The 23287-nt window shown below is 47.9% G+C and overlaps 1 protein-coding gene across 2 annotated transcripts in view; it reads right to left on the bottom strand.

The window, feature by feature from the left end:
• Positions 1 to 23287, bottom strand: part of ano10b (anoctamin 10b) — a 49822-nt gene that overhangs the window by 8531 nt on the left and 18004 nt on the right. For both annotated transcript variants that reach the window (XR_014619849.1, XM_084317553.1), the window contains exons 6-12: positions 11533 to 11649; positions 6753 to 6869; positions 6139 to 6477; positions 5435 to 5617; positions 2806 to 2861; positions 2307 to 2381; positions 1966 to 2130 (exon numbers count right to left, since the gene is read on the bottom strand). Coding sequence is in view for 1 of the 2 variants with exons in the window: in XM_084317553.1 (XP_084173679.1) it covers positions 1966 to 2130; positions 2307 to 2381; positions 2806 to 2861; positions 5435 to 5617; positions 6139 to 6477; positions 6753 to 6869; positions 11533 to 11649 (1052 nt within the window). In the remaining variant the exon portion in view is untranslated. The remainder of the gene's footprint in view (positions 1 to 1965; positions 2131 to 2306; positions 2382 to 2805; positions 2862 to 5434; positions 5618 to 6138; positions 6478 to 6752; positions 6870 to 11532; positions 11650 to 23287) is intronic.

Here is a 23287-nt window from a genome sequence, read left to right as displayed (position 1 = left end):
TTAGAATAGCTTGTTGAATGCATCCAGTGAAATGAGCACATCAATGAATACTTTTGTTGTCAAAAGTATGCATAATGTTGTGTTAATTCCACAACAAGAGATATGTAATGTTAGTTTGTTAAAAAAAAATAATAATAAAAACTCCATTGCAGCTGCCCAGTGAAGATCTAGCAATTCTATCAAATCTATTAAATTATTTTACTGTTACAAAGAATTAAGGTAAATGTTTTAACTTAATCTTTGAGAAAATGTGTTTTATATCACAATTGTTACTCGTTTCCATGGTAACTACTACAATACTCATAAGCTTCGCCAAAATCGTTCTCATAATTTATCAAATTTCAAAAATCGCAACTCTCATTTAATTAAGCTCAACTCTGCTTCTGTCAAATTTCAGACCAATTGAATTAAGTGAAACCAAACCCATGTACCTTGAGAAACGTTCAGAACCAGGCAGGTATTAGAACTATCACATGACTCCCCAGGTCTATTAAGAACAACACACATACTGTACAGGTTCAATTCTGAAAGTGCTAGTATTTCTCATAATTAGGATTACATTTCCCATGGACCCATTACTTCCTGTTGCAAAGAGAATGTTGCCATACCTCCTACTACTGTGGCCCTTATTGTGTGTTGTGTATTGCGAGCAGGTCCTCAGCGGAACAAAGTGTTTACCACTGGGAAGTTGCACTCGAACAGCCGACCAAACTCTAAACTCTGGCGGTTCCATAATACCCAAGTGTATGAGTTGTGATGTATCAGTGACCTTTCATCTTTTGTGGCACAAACATACTTTATTATGAACATAGAGTTTGCCTGTTGTCCTGTCCTGTTGTCAAGCGTAGGGAGCCGGAAAAACCTGGCGGCTTGCTCGTAATGGTTCGCTAGAATATGTTTCTGACAACATTTTGTCAACATTTATGTATGACAACATTTATGTATGAATAGGATATGCAATTGCTGGATTCATTCATATTTGATGTGCAACGACTAGTTTGACAGTTTGATCTGAATTTAGTGAGCCAGGCATGCCGCAGTTCCAGGAGGCCGCAGTCCCCTCCCCCATGGAAATCGACTAGAGTGGAGGCAATGTCAGACTAGTATCATGAGACGACATTAGACATAATGATATCAACATACTGAGGTTCCTAAAGATTCATCTGCAACATGAAATACATGTTGAATAATCTGGCTGAATATTCTGCCGTGAATCTGTTTGGTTCTGTCTTTATCATGACCTAACTAGTGTACCCAAATTCTATCCCCTCGTATACCACTTGGTCACATGATACATTCACAACTTTATGATTTTTTTTTTTTTGAAACTTTATTTTTTAGCGTTTATCGCTTTTCTGGTCAAGCATGACCGACAGTTGTAGAGTGAAACGGGAGGGAGAACAGGGGAAGACATTCGGCAAATGACGGCGGGTCCGGGAGTCGAACTCGGAGTCAACCAGAACCGTGACGCAGCACGGCTCCTCCCGACGCAGAGATAGCGCCGAGATACGTGGTGAGCTACTGGAGCTCCCCCCAACAACTTTATGAGTTTAACGCAGAGGAAGTAAGATGACTCTTGATGAACCCAATTTTGTTAGCTACACAAACGAGTTATGCAATGTTGAAGTTGTAGATCATGCAATCCAGGAGAATGCCTGCCAAAGCACACATCTCAGTAGTACATATCACTAGCTGTGTAGTGAGAAATATAACCAAACTCTGCTAGGAAGGGTCTACTTTGTTCTGGAAATGATCCCAATCCAAATGTATTTGACAATAATACATTGATTTAAAATCAATATGATACTATTCTAAAGCTGCTTTAACAATTATTTAGTATCATTACTGTAACAGCACCCCACTACCATGATACCATGTCATAGAATCCTGAAGAGAACCCTAATATCTTAAGTTTTTCAGAGAAAGTAATTATCATAAAATACACATAGGCCTACATAGACTCACCGGAAAAGTGGGCAGGCAGCGTTGGTTCCTGAGTTTGTCCTCCTGAGGGTCATCTTCCCCCTCTGTCCTCTGGGGGGCGCTGATGAACCGGTCCACCAGGAGGGGAACCAACAACTCTGTCACTTGGTTCATCAACTGGGTCACTATCAGCAGGGAGGCCAGACGCTACAAAGGAATGCAAAGGTGATTGGTTTATTGGTCGCCTGCGATAAAAAATGTACGTACTTTTACAGTTGGAAAAATTAGCTTGTGGCCTTTACTGCTGTCTACAGAAGAGCATCATGCTAAATTGAGTGAAACAGATACATTACTGTACATACAGTAGGTTGCTCAGCTCGTACCTTTCGAAGCAGAGGCAGATCCTGCTTGTAGAAGGCAATGTGGAAGAGCACAGCAAAGTAGTTGAAGAATGTGAACTGAAAGAGACAGAAAGGGAAAGAAAAGCATGACAAAATGTTTTGCAAAATGAACAACACAAACTATATTAGGAGAGGAGGGAGAGAATAGAAGATAAATGAGATTAGGAAAGGGAGAACGGAGAGTAGAAAACAGAGAAGATAATAGAAGAGAAGAGAGGAGGGGAGAGGAGAGAAGAGAAGAGAAGAGAAGAGAAGAGAAGAGAAGAGAAGAGAAGAGAAGAGAAGAGAAGAGAAGAGAAGAGAAGAGAAGAGAAGAGAAGAGAAGAGAAGAGAAGAGAAGAGAAGAGAAGAGAAGAGAAGAGAAGAGAAGAGAAGAGAAGAGAAGAGAAGAGAAGAGAAGAGAAGAGAAGAGAAGAGAAGAGAAGAGAAGAGAAGAGAAGAGAAGAGAAGAGAAGAGAAGAGAAGAGAAGGGATAACTAACCAGTAGGACTTTGGATGTATGATGGTTCTGGAAGGCAGACTCCTCTCTGTGGTTTTCTGGAGAAACAATAACATTGAGTTTGGCTTGATATCGCACTTCATATCACAATGCAGTTCAATGCGATGACATTTACTAGATTATTTTACATACATGTGATTTTGCATAATTATGTAAGCTTTTATCTACTAAACTACTATCTAGTTAGTAACTACTATATACTAAAATAATACATGCTTATGATGATCGTGATAATGATTTCTTCCATATCACCCAGCTCTAGTATATAGAAATATCAAATATTCTCACCAGTATATTCTTCTGTGCTTTTATGTGTTTTACCCACATCTGTGAGTGTATCTGTCCACAGTTCTTGCTACGACACCGTTATGCTTTTAAAATATTGATGATACTTCATCTTCCATCCTATATTAATCTGAGATGATGTACAGTTTTAACCTTTTTTAATGGGATCTCCATGGAAATGTGCTTGTTGTCTCTGAGTACAGTACCAGTTGCCAACTAAGTAGCGCTGACAGAACGAATTTATAATTTATTATCATTTCATTCTAAGTTGAAAAGAATATACCGGTATATGAATTTGACTATGAAATTGGCATTCATTATGAGGTGAACAGAAACTGCATCACTGGTTCTTGTCCCTCTTTCATGATTATGAATGGGTGTTACAAAGCTCAGCTTAACACTTTGATCGCCATGGGTTAAATTCATAATTTACCATCCCTCGCCAGCTCTATTTGTGAAGTTCCCCTTCTTTGCAGGGCTATAACTTTTTAAATTCTATTGCTACATTGCCATTATTATGGCCCATTCAATGTCCTATATGTATTGTTCAGGGTGTAGCAACGTTAAACTTTTTCATTCACATATTCATACAAAAATATGGTCTAAAGTATAAGTATGTTTTTATCGTTTTCTGCAACTTTCTTCAGAACGTGATTTATAGCCCTAAATGCATTATATTGATGATGAAATACAGTTTGGTATGGGGAGCTCCAGTAGCTCACCGCATATCTCGGCGCTATTTCTGCGTTGGGGAAAACCGTGCTGCGTCACGGATCTGGGGGACTCTAGTTCGATTCCCGGACCCGCCGTCATTTCCCAGAATGTCTTCCCCTGATCTATATCCCGTTTCAACCTATATCTGTCGGTCATGCTTGACCAGAAAAGCGATAAACGCTAAAAAATAAAGTTTAAAAAAAAGAAATACAGTTTGGTAGCGATCGGCGCAAGATGAAAAATTTCAACTGGACGTACTTCTAGAATGATCTACGTATGATCTGATGATGACCGGATGGGCGGGGGATCGTTTATAATTCCGTGGGCAGCGTTAGATGATTCATCCAGAGTGGGTCATATGTTCATCATAGCAGTTTATATGGAATACATTAGAAAATAACGCTGAATCTTACCGTATGTTCCTCGCGCCGTTGGACGATCAGCGTGGAGTAGACCGCTTTCGATTATGGGATGTAGAAATGCCCGATCCATTTCCAGGTTGTATAATAGTATATACGTCCAAATAACGTTGTTTATTGAGTTAGGGCGAGCGATCTATTATCCAGTGTTTCAAGATGGAGTCGCGGGAGCTATAGAGAGTGGCCGGACCACATTTGGATGAGTACTACCGGTTCAAAGGTTAATATCCGGTTGGCGATCTGCCGATCGGCCACCAGATGGCGCTCTTGAACCGCTAGAGAGTTGAGAGGAGATCAGCACTGTGTCTCAGGGCGCCGGAAAGGAAATATGATTTCGATGACAGATTTTTTAAATATTGACATCAAAGACGAGTTACGGCGTCTTCGGCAGAATGAGCATGGCTCTGAATGACGTGAAAACTCGTTCCCGGCGATCATAGTGTTAATTCATCATTAGCTTTGTAATAATTGTTTTTCCTTTCGGTACTACACATAATAGCAAATACAACACACAATGAACTTGTTGTGAGCATTTTACGCCTGCTTTGATGTGGTAATAATATGTACATTTTATCATTCATATTTTAATTTCATTCAAATTTGCCTCACTTATAGTCAAATAGGGAGGGCTGCTTTATTCTTAGGCACAACTGACAGAGTATTCTTAGGGACAGCTGACAAAGTATTCTTAGGGACAACTGACAGAGTATTCTTAGGGACAACTGACAAAGTATTCTTAGGGACAACTGACAAGAGTATGCTTAGGGACAACTGACAGAGTATTATTAGGGACAACTGACAAAGTATTCTTAGGGACAACTGACAGAGTATTCTTAGGGACAACTGACAGAGTATTCTTAGGGACAACTGACAAGAGTATTCTTAGGGACAACTGACAGAGTATTCTTAGGGACAACTGACAGAGTATTATTAGGGACAACTGACAGAGTATTCTTAGGGACAACTGACAGAGTATTCTTAGGGACAACTGACAGAGTATTCTTAGGGACAACTGACAAGAGTATTATTAGGGACAACTGACAGAGTATTCTTAGGGACAACTGACAGAGTATTCTTAGGGACAACTGACAGAGTATTCTTAGGGACAACTGACAGCCCTACCAAACCCTCTTCCTTCCTCTTCCTACCCCTCCTCCCCCTCCTCCATCTCCATCTCCCCTTTCCCCGCTCACCCCATTCAGTCAGAGCGTGGGCCACCATCCTGTAGACAGTTCCCAGTATGTTGGTGTAGAGGATGTGAGCCACAGAGGGAACGTAGAGCAGGACCTGTGACAGCAGTGTGTCCCAGTCCTCGTGCAGCCGCTGCGCCTGGGCCTCGCCCCAGTAGAAACCAAGCATACCCAGCACCACCAGACCTAGAGGGCAGGAGACGGTGGGCAATAATGGAATTATCTCGAGCTCCCCTCGGACAAACAACAGTTGTGTTTGGAGGATCGAGAAAAGAGGGCAGGGTTTGAGATAATAAATAAATAAAAGGGGCGAGGATTATAGTGTATAGTACAAAATTATTATTTTGTTGAGTAAAATAATCTAGCGGAGAAAGGTAGCAGCAGCCACTAAAGACTAAAGAAGGATATTAACAGTTTAACAAGTACAATCATAAACATGGTTCTTAAAATGATATAGCACCCAAGGACAAATAACAAATTAAGTCTAATTGTACCCAGGCTCATCAGAAAATGACTACATAATCAAAGTAATTTGACAATAATATAACAAGGTTGCTTGCCTTCATTGATGACACTTCATATTGAAGTATCAAACTCCGCCCTCTTTTCTTTATCCTTGATCTCATGGTAGGATCAAGAAAAGAGGGCGGGGTTTGAGATAGGTCAACTACCCAAGATGAAGCCATCTGTCAGAGGGTTGCACCTACCCATGAACAGCACCACTACTGGAAGGGACACCAGTGCCACACGGAGCTGCCTCAACCAATTAGGGAACAGCGGCTCGAGGCGGCGAGTCACAGGGTTGATTCCCAGTTCACCATGGAAACCAGGGCGGGGCTCGGCGAAGCGCTCGGCCAGGTGCAGGGATCCCCAGCGGTAGGAAAGTGAGGCGCTCCGCCGTTTCCACATCTCCATGACGACCGTGGACCACAGCATGCTGAAGACGGCCTGGATCATGTGGCCGCCAACTGATGGCTCATCATCATCATCCGCCATGGTGACCTTTGACCCTGACACGGAGTCAAGCACCTCCTTCTGGGCGCCACCTGCATTGATTCAGCGTAAAGGCAGGGAAGGGGAAGAGAGACGAAGAGACACCGGATGCTGAGAAGCTGATTGGATCTCCTGTACGCCAATCACACTCTGTGCAAAAAGAGAACAGCTTTCTATTTTGAAAAAAACATTTACAGTAGAGTGAGTAGGTTATATATTGTTACGTTAAAAAAAATCTGAAAAAACAATTATAATGCACATAAAACAACAAACGTATATACTCAAAACATTGATTAATACAAGCGTTTACAGATAATTCCAAACATACTGGAGAAGAATGTAAGGGCCAGGCCCAGTAACGCAGGAGGGAGGAGAGACCAGGTGTAGAAATCCAGAAAGCTGAAATAGAACGCCACTGTGCCTCCAAAGTACGAGTGGACCATATCTGGATAGAGGGGTGAGGACGGATGGAGGGGGGGAGAGGGAGAAGGGGGGAGAGATAGAGACAGAAAGAGAGAGAGAGACAGGGGGGAGGGAAAGAGAGAGAGACAAAGTGAGAGAGATTCAGAGAGTTATTATGTTGTGTGAGACTCCAATCTCTATTGAGATTGATTGATTGGCTGGTTGGTTGGTTGGTTGGTTGGTTGGTTGGTTGGTTGGTTGGTTGGTTGTTTGATTGATTGATTGGTTGGTTGGTTGGTTGGTTGGTTGGTTGGTTGGTTGGTTGGTTGGTTGGTTGGTTGGTTGGTTGGTTGGTTGGTTGACTGAAACTCAGAAAGCTAATTTGTCGCCATGGTAAAGAAGCCATCATTTGACCAAACATTCTAGGGGCAGTTATGTGTAACATTCCAACTTTCATAGTCTTGTGAATTATTGTCTGCACATGAAACAAACAATGGTCATTTTTGTATCAACATTATTGAAATTCTGTGACAATCTTAGTGTTCAATGTCCCCAATTAAAATGTTATGGTATGTCAAATGAAATGGTTGGACCTGAGAAAGAGTCTTTGTGCTCGAAGTGTTTGAAGAAGCAAATGAGTGTGTACTGTTACCCAACTAGTTTCAAGTTCAAGTTTCAAGTTTCTTTAATAGTTGTCATACAGAAGTACAGAATACTTTTATACAAAATGCTTCTTACTGTTACGCTCCAGAGACTGTGCAAGACAAGATAAGTATGAAATAAAATAACATAGTATAGCATGTAAATTAGAAGTAAAAAAAATGAGGTCATAGTGTTCAGTATAGACATATGTACAATGTTCGATGCAGAATAGACGTAACTGAGTTACCATATAATATACAATACTGTGCAGTGTACTAATACAATACTATATAGTGCAAGGCAGAAATGGGATGAGGTGCAATTTAGGTACAATTTGGGTGTACGAGTTGTAGTGCAAATCCTTTATCAATAAATATAAAGTGTGTTTGTGTGGTTTAAGTGAGTGTGTGCGTGTGGGTGTGTGTGCTGTGTGCATTTGATGGTTGTTGCATAGTGTTTATTGTTCGTTTAGCAGCCTGATGGCCTGGGGATAGAAGCTTCTTCTGAGTCTTTCTGTGCTCGCCTTAAGACTCCGGTATCGCTTGCCGTTCAAAGAGGCAGTTGTTCGGGTGGCTCGAGTCCTTAATAATTATCTTAGCCTTCCCCTTGCACCGCCTGTTGTAAATGTTCTAAATATGTATCCTGTGCTTAATTATATATTTTGTAAATATTTATTCTCCCTTTATCTTTTTTTTTTGTCCACTATATGTCCTAATTCTCTATTTTTCTCCCATCCCAATTTCGCCTCGCCAATTCTCCCTTCCCCTGTCTCGAACGTTGCTAGACCATGCCTCCCACTGGTCGGCTGCAATGTGGACGAAGCCTTGCATCACGTGTCCCCTCCGGTACACGAGGAGGCAGCCGTCGCATCTTTTCACCTGTACAGCGCGATCTCTCAGTGGCGAGGAGTAGCACGTGGGAGGCTCACGCTGCCCCCAATACTTCCTGATTCTGCTGTACAGGCGCACCAACCGACCTGTAGGAGTCGCTGTCCACAACGTCCGATCCCCACCCACCAGCTTTCCCACCCCTAACACTGCCAATTGTGTTAGTATGAACGACCAGCCAAGCTGGTAGCAACGCCGAGAGCTGGGCTCGAACCCAGCGTCTCCTGCGTTAGTGGCGAGCGCCTTGCCCACTGCGCCACTTAGCCGCCCCATTCTCCCTTTATCTTATACAATTATATTGTTTTTCGTTGTACAAGCAACCCCAACCATTGCTGAGTAGTTCTGTTGACAAGAACAGAAACTTCCCCCTGGAGATCATAAAGTTCTCCTATCTTATCTAGGTAGTTCTTTTCCAATGTGACATTGTTTTTCAGCCCAGCACCCAGTACCAAGTCAGGTGTGTATTTATCTGTACCTAGTGGTGTCCCACCTACCCAGAGGCTGTAGTGTACCTCGTGATGTCCCACCTACCCAGAGGCTGTAGTGTACCTTGTGGTGTCCCACCTACCCAGAGGCTGTAGTGTACCTCGTGGTGTCCCACCTACCCAGAGGCTGTAGTGTACCTACCTCGTGGTGTCCCACCTACCCAGAGGCTGTAGTGTACCTCGTGGTGTCCCACCTACCCAGAGGCTGTAGTGTACCTCGTGGTGTCCCACCTACCCAGAGGCTGTAGTGTACCTCGTGGTGTCCCACCTACCCAGAGGCTGTAGTGTACCTCGTGGTGTCCCACCTACCCAGAGGCTGTAGTGTACCTCGTGGTGTCCCACCTACCCAGAGGCTGTAGTGTACCTAGTGGTGTCCCACCTACCCAGAGGCTGTAGTGTACCTTGTGGTGTCCCACCTACCCAGAGGCTGTAGTGTACCTACCTCGTGGTGTCCCACCTACCCAGAGGCTGTAGTGTACCTAGTGGTGTCCCACCTACCCAGAGGCTGTAGTGTACCTCGTGGTGTCTCACCTACCCAGAGGCTGTAGTGTACCTAGTGGTGTCCCACCTACCCAGAGGCTGTAGTGTACCTAGTGGTGTCCCACCTACCCAGAGGCTGTAGTGTACCTCGTGGTGTCCCACCTACCCAGAGGCTGTAGTGTACCTAGTGGTGTCCCACCTGCCCAGAGGCTGTAGTGTACCTAGTGGTGTCCCACCTACCCAGAGGCTGTAGTGTACCTAGTGGTGTCCCACCTACCCAGAGGCTGTAGTGTACCTACCTCGTGGTGTCCCACCTACCCAGAGGCTGTAGTGTACCTACCTCGTGGTGTCCCACCTGCCCAGAGGCTGTAGTGTACCTCATGGTGTCCCACCTACCCAGAGGCTGTAGTGTACCTCGTGGTGTCCCACCTACCCAGAGGCTGTAGTGTACCTCGTGGTGTCCCACCTACCCAGAGGCTGTAGTGTACCTCGTGGTGTCCCACCTACCCAGAGGCTGTAGTGTACCTCGTGGTGTCCCACCTGCCCAGAGGCTGTAGTGTACCTCGTGGTGTCCCACCTACCCAGAGGCTGTAGTGTACCTCATGGTGTCCCACCTACCCAGAGGCTGTAGTGTACCTCGTGGTGTCCCACCTACCCAGAGGCTGTAGTGTACCTAGTGGTGTCCCACCTGCCCAGAGGCTGTAGTGTACCTCGTGGTGTCCCACCTACCCAGAGGCTGTAGTGTACCTCATGGTGTCCCACCTACCCAGAGGCTGTAGTGTACCTCGTGGTGTCTCACCTACCCAGAGGCTGTAGTGTACCTAGTGGTGTCCCACCTACCCAGAGGCTGTAGTGTACCTCGTGGTGTCCCACCTACCCAGAGGCTGTAGTGTACCTCGTGGTGTCCCACCTACCCAGAGGCTGTAGTGTACCTCGTGGTGTCCCACCTACCCAGAGGCTGTAGTGTACCTAGTGGTGTCCCACCTACCCAGAGGCTGTAGTGTACCTAGTGGTGTCCCACCTACCCAGAGGCTGTAGTGTACCTAGTGGTGTCCCACCTACCCAGAGGCTGTAGTGTACCTAGTGGTGTCCCACCTACCCAGAGGCTGTAGTGTACCTAGTGGTGTCCCACCTACCCAGAGGCTGTAGTGTACCTCGTGGTGTCCCACCTACCCAGAGGCTGTAGTGTACCTAGTGGTGTCCCACCTACCCAGAGGCTGTAGTGTACCTCGTGGTGTCCCACCTGCCCAGAGGCTGTAGTGTACCTACCTAGTGGTGTCCCACCTGCCCAGAGGCTGTAGTGTACCTACCTAGTGGTGTCCCACCTGCCCAGAGGCTGTAGTGTACCTACCTAGTGGTGTCCCACCTACCCAGAGGCTGTAGTGTACCTAGTGGTGTCCCACCTGCCCAGAGGCTGTAGTGTACCTACCTAGTGGTGTCCCACCTGCCCAGAGGCTGTAGTGTACCTACCTAGTGGTGTCCCACCTACCCAGAGGCTGTAGTGTACCTCGTGGTGTCCCACCTACCCAGAGGCTGTAGTGTACCTAGTGGTGTCCCACCTACCCAGAGGCTGTAGTGTACCTAGTGGTGTCCCACCTGCCCAGAGGCTGTAGTGTACCTAGTGGTGTCCCACCTACCCAGAGGCTGTAGTGTACCTAGTGGTGTCCCACCTGCCCAGAGGCTGTAGTGTACCTCGTGGTGTCCCACCTGCCCAGAGGCTGTAGTGTACCTACCTAGTGGTGTCCCACCTGCCCAGAGGCTGTAGTGTACCTACCTAGTGGTGTCCCACCTGCCCAGAGGCTGTAGTGTACCTACCTAGTGGTGTCCCACCTACCCAGAGGCTGTAGTGTACCTAGTGGTGTCCCACCTGCCCAGAGGCTGTAGTGTACCTACCTAGTGGTGTCCCACCTGCCCAGAGGCTGTAGTGTACCTACCTAGTGGTGTCCCACCTACCCAGAGGCTGTAGTGTACCTCGTGGTGTCCCACCTACCCAGAGGCTGTAGTGTACCTAGTGGTGTCCCACCTACCCAGAGGCTGTAGTGTACCTAGTGGTGTCCCACCTGCCCAGAGGCTGTAGTGTACCTAGTGGTGTCCCACCTACCCAGAGGCTGTAGTGTACCTAGTGGTGTCCCACCTGCCCAGAGGCTGTAGTGTACCTAGTGGTGTCCCACCTGCCCAGAGGCTGTAGTGTACCTCGTGGTGTCCCACCTACCCAGAGGCTGTAGGAGCTGGTTCCCAGAGTACCAGGCTTCACTCAGAGCCTTCAGTCTGCCTTGCTCATGAAGAGGGAATACGTCCACAACCACCCTTCCCTTCTGCATCTTCTGCCCTGCAATACACACACGCACGCACGCACGCATGCACATGCACGCACACACGCACGCACGCATGCACATGCACGCACGCACACCCACACACACACACACAAATACAAACACACACAAATACACACGTGGTCAAAGAAGAGCAAAAACACATTGAAATATGTCTTGTAACAATACAATTCTCAAGAATATTACACAAGCAATATATCCACACAAAAAAAATCACAATACTGGTGAGAGTAAACATATTTAATTAAAACGCATGTGTAACTGAGGGGTACAATTCCCTGACTGTATTGATAAGTATGGTATTATTAAACCACTACCGCTTGTACTTTAACTTCTGGCCATCCAGTACATGATATAGATATGATGAACACTTTCCCACCTGATGAAACGAAGTCCACACAAATGTATAAATCGAATATTTTATATAGCAAAGGGTATATACAACGTTTACTTAATGACATTTATGATTTGAAATGCACTTGTAAGGCAAATGAGTATTCGTAGGTAAATCAACATTGAATGTCCAATCTCTGGTTACGCAGGGAGCAAATATACAACCTGGTTCTTTAGGGAACTATAGCGATGGTACTTAAATGATTATAGCTGGATACACTAAGGGGGGGGGGTTCCGCTGGTTGTAAGACAGTAGGGGGGGGGGTTAGAAGAGCCGCTGGCGGTATCCCATCTGGCCGACGATTTCTTGGGAGAATTCAGAGTCCTGAACACGATGCCCACAGAACCTCGGTCCGCAGATGAATACAGCTGGACCCTCTGGTGGACGGTAGCTGCCGGTCCACAACGAAGAGACGTGAGGCGACCTCACTCGGGGTAGAGCGCCGTCTCACCTGGACTCCTCTCCGGGGGGTAGTTCCAACACTCAGCAGTGTTGGCCGTTATCCATGGAATAATCAAAGCACCCAAAGCATGTAGATAATCCAAGCCGTGGAAGGCTCGCCGTCGTCCGGGTAAAGTAATCCAATGTACAGGTCCACTCGTCCTGGCCCGGAGCTCCTCGGATGCAAGCACCACACGTGGTCTGCCCAGCCTGGTTAAGACTCCAGATAACGTCAGGAACGATGGGGGTACTGCTCACTTTATAACTCTAACCGAACGATGCACCATACATAATAGACTATTATTAACTTAATAGAAATACGTCCAACTCGACGGTATAGTGCCAAACTATGACAATTCAACTATTAATCCACACGATGTCTCAATGCCTATTCTGAGGCCAAGTAGGCCTTACTGCACCACACGTGCGTCGTGGGTGAGGCTTCGCGTCTGTTACTAGGTTGGAGGGTAAAGGACTAATGGACTAAAAGAAAGTTCTACTTTACTTGCGCCATATATATATGCGCTGTGAACAAATAGTACCATTCGTATTTCGCCAGACGTATTCCTACGCGGAACCGGGCTTGCCACGACATGTTGGTAGGCACGATTGAACTTGAACCAAGGGGCATGGCTGCTGGCGCCAGGTTCTCGTCCAATGGTAGAATGAAACTATTATGGGCTGTTAGTAGACTAAAGGGATATTCAGTGCATATTGTACAAGGAATATACAGGGGATATCAAACGATATACAAATACTATTAAATATATATCCATAAATAAATATATATATTCGGTTTAATCTGATCCTTCACAACAGCCGCCCCCTAATTAGTCCCACCTAATTAGCTAAGCAGAGACAGATTAACCGCACTGTCTACCACTCAAGGTCCGCTGTAAGGGTCAGTCAACTCACAAAGTCATGGGGTCATGGTCATCATCGATAGTGTCTGGGAGTCGGGGCAGTTCTATTAGCCTCGCCACGGGTCGTGTGTAAGTTCGCCCTTGGACGAGCACTTCAGCTGCTCGGACCTTGCCATCGGCACCGGTGATCACTTTGCTTACGCGGCCAGCCGGCCACATAGCTCTGGGTAGTGACTGGTCGATAATCATGACGACTGTTCCTTCTGTCAAATTGTCTCTCTCTTTTACCCACTTCTGGCGGGTCTGTAGAGACGGTAGGTAGTGGAGTAGGAAGCTGTTCCAAAACTTGTCAGCTAGTACTTGACTGTACCTCCACATTCTTCGGCCGTTCGCTTCTTCAGGCCTGTACATTGTCTGGGGTAGCGCGGGGTCCAGCCGCCCCATTAAGAGTGTGTTGGGGGTGACTGGGTCGACATCTGCTACATCACTTGAGACGTAACCGAGGGGCTTGGAGTTCAATACTCCCTCGATCTCCGTGAGGACTGTCATTAGGACTTCTTCCGCCACAGTCTGGGCCCCAAGCACGGCGTACAGGGCTGTCTTTATAGAACGTACTTCTCGTTCCCAGGTTCCACCAAAGTGGGGTGCGTTCGGGGGATTAAACTGGAAGTCAATCTGGGATGGAGCGAGGTGGGTCTTAAGTTCTGGGCCCATAGCTTGGAAGCTCTCTCTCAGCTCTCTTTCTCCGCCTTTGAAGTTTGTCCCGTGATCAGACAACAATGTAGACGGTTTTCCTTTCCGTGATGTGAATCTTCGGAAGGCCATAAGGAATGAGTCTGTGCTCATTGTCGGAAGGAGTTCGATATGTATCGCTCTGGTGGTCATGCATTTGAATACAATACCCCACCGCTTCTCGGTTCCTCTTCCTCTCTTTATATACAACGGGCCAAAACAGTCCATGCCTGTGGAGTGGAATGGCTTGTCGCCGAGTCGGAGGCGACAGGGGGGTAAGTCAGCCATCCATGTTGGGGTCTGTGGAGGCGACTGTGCTCAGTCCACAGAACATAGGTTTCTTGTTCTCAGCCTCCTCTTTACTTGCTTCCCGTGGGGTGGGCGTAGGCCACTCTTCTTCCGGGAGCTTGAGGAATTCTGGTCCGTCACTGTAGATTTTGCGACGGGTGAGGTCATCCAGGGACATTCCCCGGGTGATGACGTCAGCTGGGTTGTGTTTGGTGTCCACATACCGCCAGCTCGCTGCTTCTGTTAACTCTTGAATCTCGGTGACTCTGACTCCCACGAAGACTTTGTATCTGCATGAATCAGACTTGACCCATGTGAGTACTGTCGTGGAATCTGACCACAAGATTGTTCTGTGCACCGGAATGGTGAGTTCACGTTGGATTAACGTGGCTAGATGCGCTCCTGCTAGGGCTGCGCAGAGCTCTAGACGCGGGATAGATTGTTGCTTTCGTGGGGCTATTCTTGAGCGAGCCAGGATGAAAGCGGTGTGTATCTCTCCTCCCTTCTCTTGGGCACGCAAGTAGGCCACCGATCCATAGGCTACTTCGGAGGCGTCGCTGAAGACGTGTAGATCCATCTTGCATGTCTCTGGCCTCACCGTGGGTGGGAAGTAGCTGCGGCGTATATTGACGCCTGGGAGTGAGCGGAGTTCCGTCTCCCACTCTCTCCATGTGGAGGCAAGGTGTGCGGGTATTGGGTCGTCCCAGCCCTGGTCCTTGTCACATAGTGCTCGTACAATCATCTTTGCCCTGGTGGTGTAAGGTAGAATACATCCCAACGGGTCATATTGTCTGGCGAGTGTTCTGTACACACTCCGTCTGGTGGTCGGTGTCGCCGTCGACCTTCCCTGCTCTGGAGTCAGGGGTTTGTGTCTATAGTGGAGCGAGTCTGTTTTGAAGCGCCAGACTAGTCCTAGTGTCATTTCTTGGGCTTCTCCTGGGATGGTCGCCATCCAGGTCTCGCTGCTGGCAGCCTTGTCCGCGGGGGAGAGGCTGCGCAATACGTGCGGGTCACTGCTGGCCCACTGCCTGAGATCAAAGCCGCCTTTGATCAGGGAGGCGCGTAGCTTGATTAGGAGAGCCTCGGCTTCTTCTTGAGTCGAAATGCTTTGTAAACAGTTATCCACGTAGAAACTGTTCTTCACACTGTGTCGGACCTCTTCATCTGCTGCTGGGTCCTCTGCGACGTGTTTCTGTAGTGCAAATGTAGCACAGCACGGGCTGCATGTGGTTCCGAAGGGGAGTACTTCCCACTGGTAGATGGCTGGGTTCTCATCTCCGATCCTCTCTCTCCATAGGAACCGCAGCAGGGGCTTGTCCTCCTCCACTAGTCTCACCTGCAGGAACATCCCTTTGATATCCCCGCTGATAGCCACCTTGTCCTGGCGGAAGCGCAGTAGCACGCCCAGTAGGGAGGGGCCGAGTGTGGGGCCGGGCAAGAGCTCTTTATTCAGATTTTGGGATCCGATCTGGTAGCTGCAGTTAAACACAATGCGATCCTTGCCGTTGTGGTGGACCTTGTGGTGCGGCACGTACCATGATTCGGTCGTCTGATCGGCCTCTTTAATGTCAATCTTTGTCACGTGTCCCGCTGTGATTAGCTTCTCAATCTCAGCGCGGTACACACTCTCTTGAGCGGGGTCTTTGGCTAGGCGCCGCTCTGTGTTCAATAGATAGCGCTCCGTGGCGTCTTTCTTTGCGTGAAAGGTGGGCATTCCCTCTCGCCTCAGGAGTGGAGTTGCGTATCTCATCACTCCGCCGACTGTGACTCTCTTTGTCCCTTGCTCGAGTAGGTTGATGGCGTAAATGTCTTCTTTAGAACGAATATCTTTCTTTTCGTTCTTAAAGGGCATTGTCTCTAGTGTCCATAGCCTCTCGACATGCTGCAGGAGAGTGGTGTCTTCTTCTGTCGTTCTGGAGTGGAGGCAGCTAGTGGCTGCTGTTCGGTTGAGAGATTTAGCGAGGGGGCCTTGTAGTGTCCACCCTAGGCGGGTCTCGACTGCTGCAGGACAGCCTCGGGGTCCTGTATGGACCCGGTCAATCGGGACTATGAGTTCTGCATGGTCGGAGCCTATCAGCAGGGTCGGGGTGGCGCCGTCTATGAGCGGGATAGGTAGTTGACGCAGGTGCACATATTTATCCATCAGCTTGGCGATGGGGTAGGTGTACTGCGATAGTCCTATTTCTTGGCTGGTGAAAGCATTTGTAATCCTATACCGTCGCTCTGGCTGCCCGCTTGCTGCGATAGTGAAGGAGACATTCTCGCCTTTTATCGTCTTTAAATCTCTTCTTATTGTCCGAATCGTCATTTGGTTCTCGCTCCCCCGCAGTCCCAGCTGGGCCGCAGCGGACGCGAGCAGAAGGGTCTTCTCTGACCCGTCATCAAGGACGGCGTAAGTGTCCATGACTTTATCTTGGTAGCTCAATGTCACACGGACTACCTTTAAGAGCACTTGGGCGCCGCTGCTGCTGGCGGGGTCAATGTACATGACACTTGCCCTGGTGCCGCTCGATGGTGCAGGTGCAGGCCTTCTTCTGTTACTGTCGTGTAGTATATCTAGATGGGCTCCGTCACACCGACTGTACCTTTTCTTTAGGCGGCATTCGGCTGCCATGTGACTGCGCGCACATCGGTAACAGCGCCTGTTGGACTTTATCCATTGACTCACTTCTTCTGCATTCATCTTTGTGAACAGGTCACATTGTGACAGCCAGTGTTCTTTCTCACAGTAGGGGCACACCATCTTCCACTTCTCTTTTCTCGAGGGGGTACTGTGGCTCTTACTGCTCGGTACTGACTCTGATTGGTGCATGACAGTCACCGATCTTCTTCCATCGTTTATTCTCCTGGGTCCCTCTCTGGAGCTTGGCGTGCTCCGCACGAACGTATCCAGTCGTAAGCTGCTGACTTCTCTCACCAGGAAGTCGGCTAGATCAAGGAGGGATGGTTCGGGACCGTTAGGATCACGTGGTCTCTCTGCCGCCTAAAACGCTCTTGTCTTGCGGGTGGCAGCTTCTCTAGAATCCTCTCGACGTTAGAGTTGGCGTATAGCTCATGCATGCCCTTTTCCCGTTGCGCTCCCAGCATCCCTACCAGGGACTGCACTTTGATTGACAGGTCGTCTAATGAGCGATTGTCTGTTGCTGGGGGTAGGCGATCAATATGCCTTATCTCTTGGATTACGTAATCCCATATACATCCATATCTCTGGTCCAGCGGTGCTAGAGCCGCGGTGTATGGGGTCGTAGAGGTGGCATAGGCTAGCGCTATATTGTGCGCTCGCGGTACTTTCAGGTGCTTCAGTAATATTGCATACTTGTGACGTTCATCAACGACGTCCACCATCATTGTCTCTAAGCACATCCGGAGCTCCGTGTACTGTGCTCGATTCTCATAGGTGAAGTCTGGAAACGTCGGCGTGGCAATGTATGATGCCGTGGATGGCTGATACATCGGCGAGCGTTGGGGGAGAGACCTCCTAGGCGAGTCTCCTCTTGCGCCTCTCTGTGGGCTGGTACCGACAGGGTACCATGGCCCGCTGGTCCAGGTGCTATTCCTCGGGGCTGGTCGTGCGTCGTGCTCACCCGTGAATAGAGTCGGGGGTCTGTAGCGCAGCGCCGCGGGGGTATAGCCTGGGCTGTACTGGACCTCCTGGTCCGGTGGAGTACTGTGCTGTCGTCGGGCTTGGTTCTCCTCCTCTCCCTCTTCTTCTTCTATCAGGTCCTCTAGATCCTGTAGTCGTTTATTTAGCTTCTCCGCAGTGTATGCCGCTCCTTCCTTGTAGCTGGGTCTCGCTTGGACCGGTCTGGGAAGGGGGTCTGCGGGGGGTATAGGCTTGGTCTGTTGGTCAAGTTCAGGGTTGCTTGCTCGGTTAGGAGACGCTGCCCTTGACTGTTGTCTCGACGAGTTCCTTGAACCCCTGGCGGAGGGAGAGGGTGTTGCCTTGAGGATCAGCTGCTCCATTAGCTGCGCTTGTAACTTGTCGCGCTCGGCTTCGCGCTTGGTGAGATCTGCTTCTCTTTGGGCACCGGCAGCGGCGCGCTGTGCGTCGGCCCGGTCTCTTGCCATATTCTCTTCCGTCTGAAGGCGTCTCATCTCCAGGCGTATGCGCTCTTCTTCGCTCCGTTGCTGCGCTTGGAGTTGTTCACGCTCGATAAGCATCTGTGCTTGGAGTCGATCGCGTTCGCCCTGAAGTCGATCGCGTTCACCCTGAAGTCGATCGCGTTCGGTAGAGGCTGTCAGGCTGACGAGGAACGCCTGTTGTAGCATCCTCTCCGCTTCGCTGGGGGAAGACGGTTGTAGAGGTGAGCCGCTCCTGGGTGAGCCGCTCGTTGGGGAGTCCTGGAGCTCTATTTCCTCGGCGCTCTCCTCCTCTTCTTCCGTGCAGAGTTCTCTCTCTGTAGGGTTGTCTTCCTCCCGGGGCTGGTCGGGGACTACTTCTTCGGTATTGGCGGGGGGTAAAGGCATGTCAGCTCCCTCCTGGTCCCCACCGTGAGCTTGGTCAGTTACATTAGAACCCACTAGGGCCTCTGTGGTCGGGGAAACCTGGTCGTTAAGGTCAGACATAATTTTACTTTCTACCTTTACCGCGTTTACCGTTTGTCGAAGGCTAGGTAGTTGACTGACAGCGTAATCCTCTAAGTACTGAGGTGGCTGTCGTCTGCGCTGCGGGCGTTCTACGTTAGGAGGACCGTTTCGTGGAGTGTTCATCATAGGCCATTTCAATATTAATAACACTATATTAATATTACACTAGTTACCCTCCGGCTCGAAGGACCAATTGTAACTGAGGGGTACAATTCCCTGACTGTATTGATAAGTATGGTATTATTAAACCACTACCGCTTGTACTTTAACTTCTGGCCATCCAGTACATGATATAGATATGATGAACACTTTCCCACCTGATGAAACGAAGTCCACACAAATGTATAAATCGAATATTTTATATAGCAAAGGGTATATACAACGTTCACTTAATGACATTTATGATTTGAAATGCACTTGTAAGGCAAATGAGTATTCGTAGGTAAATCAACATTGAATGTCCAATCTCTGGTTACGCAGGGAGCAAATATACAACCTGGTTCTTTAGGGAACTATAGCGATGGTACTTAAATGATTATAGCTGGATACACTAAGGGGGGGGGGTCCCGCTGGTTGTAAGACAGTAGGGGGGGGGGTTAGAAGAGCCGCTGGCGGTATCCCATCTGGCCGACGATTTCTTGGGAGAATTCAGAGTCCTGAACACGATGCCCACAGAACCTCGGTCCGCAGATGAATACAGCTGGACCCTCTGGTGGACGGTAGCTGCCGGTCCACAACGAAGAGACGTGAGGCGACCTCACTCGGGGTAGAGCGCCGTCTCACCTGGACTCCTCTCCGGGGGGTAGTTCCAACACTCAGCAGTGTTGGCCGTTATCCATGGAATAATCAAAGCACCCAAAGCATGTAGATAATCCAAGCCGTGGAAGGCTCGCCGTCGTCCGGGTAAAGTAATCCAATGTACAGGTCCACTCGTCCTGGCCCGGAGCTCCTCGGATGCAAGCACCACACGTGGTCTGCCCAGCCTGGTTAAGACTCCAGATAACGTCAGGAACGATGGGGGTACTGCTCACTTTATAACTCTAACCGAACGATGCACCATACATAATAGACTATTATTAACTTAATAGAAATACGTCCAACTCGACGGTATAGTGCCAAACTATGACAATTCAACTATTAATCCACACGATGTCTCAATGCCTATTCTGAGGCCAAGTAGGCCTTACTGCACCACACGTGCGTCGTGGGTGAGGCTTCGCGTCTGTTACTAGGTTGGAGGGTAAAGGACAAATGGACTAAAAGAAAGTTCTACTTTACTTGCGCCATATATATATGCGCTGTGAACAAATAGTACCATTCGTATTTCGCCAGACGTATTCCTACGCGGAACCGGGCTTGCCACGACATGTTGGTCGGCACAATTGAACTTGAACCAAGGGGCATGGCTGCTGGCGCCAGGTTCTCGTCCAATGGTAGAATGAAACTATTATGGGCTGTTAGTAGACTAAAGGGATATTCAGTGCATATTGGCCTCTCCTCTGTCCTGATTCTCCTAGATCTATCTGCAGCCTTCGACACAGTCAACCACCAGATCCTCCTTGCGGCCCTCGCAGGAATGGGAGTGGCTGGCTCTGCGCTGACATGGCTGTCATCATACCTCAATGACCGCTCCTACCAAGTGTCATGGAGAGGGACCCTGTCGGCCACCCGCCCCCTGCGGACGGGTGTCCCCCAGGGCTCGGTTTTAGGACCCCTTCTCTTCTCCCTCTACACTAAATCACTGGGTAACATTATCACGTCTCATGGCTTCTCCTACCATTGTTATGCCGACGATACTCAACTCTTCCTCTCCTTCCCTCCCTCAGATATCCACGTCTCTGTGCGGATCTCGGCCTGTCTGTCCGACATCTCAGCCTGGATGACGTCCAACCACCTCAAACTGAACCTAAGCAAAACAGAATTGCTCCACCTGCCGGCCAAATCCTCCCCCCTAACCGACCTTTCAATCACAGTCGAGAATGCAGCTGTGACTGCGTCCCCGACCGCCAAGAACCTTGGTGTTGTCCTCGACGACCAGTTGAACTTCTCTGCTCACATCGCAGCGACGACCAGAACCTGCCGATTCCTCCTGAGCAACGTCAGAAGGATACGCCCCTTCCTGACAAAAGAAGCCACCCAACTCCTCGTCCAATCAACAGTCATCTCCCGCCTCGACTACTGCAATGCACTGCTCGCTGGCCTCCCGGCCACTGCCACTAAGCCTCTTCAACTCATTCAGAACGCAGCGGCCCGCCTGATCTCAAACCTACCGAAGTCGGCCCATGTCACCCCACTTCTTAGGGACCTGCACTGGCTCCCCATTGCTGCACGAATCCGCTTCAAGGCCCTCGACCTAGCATACCGTGCGGCAAAGGGAACCGCTCCCGCCTACCTCCGGTCAATGGTCTCTAACTACACACCCTCAAGACCCCTACGCTCTGCATCTTCTGGCCGCCTCAGACCTACTCCTATCCAAGCTCCGGGAGGGTCATCAAAGAGAAGTCGCCTATTCTCAGTCCTTGCCCCACAATGGTGGAATGAACTACCCACCCCAGTTAGGACAGCCGAATCACGTCCAATCTTTCGCCGTCGACTAAAGACGCACTTCTTCAACCATTATCTGAAAAAAAAAAAAAAAAAAAAAAAAAAAAATCTAACCCTAACTAACCGTACTGTCATGCACTTGTCCTAATAAACTAACCTACACTGTAGCACTCAACACTTTGATGAACATTGTTGCTCAGCTGATAGAGTTGTGCCCTTCCTGATGGCTTGTCGTACAGAACTTGTAAGTCGCTTTGGATAAAAGCGTCAGCTAAATGACTAAATGTAAATGTAAATGTATATTGTACAAGGAATATACAGGGGATATCAAACGATATACAAATACTATTAAATATATATCCATAAATAAATATATATATTCGGTTTAATCTGATCCTTCACAACAGCATGTATTTTGCTAAGAATACTTTGAAATGGTGATAGTTGAAGATCTGTGAGCAAACAACTCTAAAAAGTACAGTAAGTGGACAAAACCGAGAAGGTACATGAGCAGGAAGTTGCGTGGATGCTGAATGTCCCCTGTCTTCCTCTGTCAGTAATGTCCCCTGTCTTACTGCTCAGGTGTAGTGTGCCTAATGTACAGTTCCTGCTCTCATCGCTTACCAGTTCTAAAAAAGATTATTAAAAAAAAACATCCCGAATTGCCCTATTCCACTATGACCTTGCTAAACAAATCATCCTGTTTAGTGGTTCAAGTTTCAGTTTCAGGTTGTGTCATGTTCTCCTTTTAAAGTGTGGAGGAGTGCAATGATTGATTGATTGATTGATTGATTGATTGATTGATTGATTGAAAAGTTTATTAACAGATTGCAGAATGGGTACAGTACAGTACAGTACGGCTCAATACACACAATTGTTAAGGGGATGCAGACCAGAGAAAGACTTTCATCTTGTTTACATCAGGGTCCCCCATTTTCAATTCATCATATGATTTAGTTTCTTGGTTCCTCGCCCTTGCAGCAGCACAGTTTTAATGTTTTAAAATATGTTTTTATTTGAAATGAGCAGCATATTAAAAATGATAATATACTATATATAATAATGTGTAGTATGTGCAAGTCAGTATTTTGTGCAAGACAGTATTGTGTGCAAATCAGTAGCAGGGACAGCAATAGGAGGATAAGAGAGGAGAGGAGGATGAGAGGAGAGGAGGATAAGAGAGGAAAGGAGGATAAGAGAGGAGAGGAGGATGAGAGAGGAGAGGAGGATGAGAAAGGCCAGTCCTTCATGCCAGTAACCATCAGACTCCAATAATTGGAGAACTAATGGCTGGAGAACTTGAGAACTGTTAAGTTAAGATAAGATGATCATTTATTAATCTCCTTGGGGATTTTTAGGACTGTCTGACTCTAAATACTGCACTGACTCTGGTATCATGTATACTATTATTACTATTATTGTTATGTTCTACTCAATTATTATGTCCATTTCTATTATTATTATCTTTTCCCCCTGCCTGTACCTCGCACCCCGTCCCCCATGCTGCTATGACACTTGAATGTCTCCAAGGGGATTAATGACGGAACACTTGACTTGATAAAATAGTCTCCCTCCATTCACAGGCCGATAACCAGCTGTTGGTGCTGTTGGTTCATCAGTCTGAATGCCATGGGGCTTATATTAACGAGCCAAAAGGTATTTGGAATTTGCTATTTTTTGTTATTGCAACAGCTGTTTGGGATAAGCTTAACACTTAGATATCCATGTCAGGTATGACATTTACCATTTTAAATTACAATCACTACAACTGAAACCAAAGTAGTA

This window comes from Notolepis coatsorum (assembly GCF_963971535.1).
Source record: "Notolepis coatsorum genome assembly, chromosome: 6".
NCBI classification, from domain to species: domain Eukaryota; kingdom Metazoa; phylum Chordata; class Actinopteri; order Aulopiformes; family Paralepididae; genus Notolepis; species Notolepis coatsorum.
The sequence above is the reverse complement of the archived record's forward strand: the minus strand, read 5'-3'. Positions and strand labels throughout refer to the sequence as shown.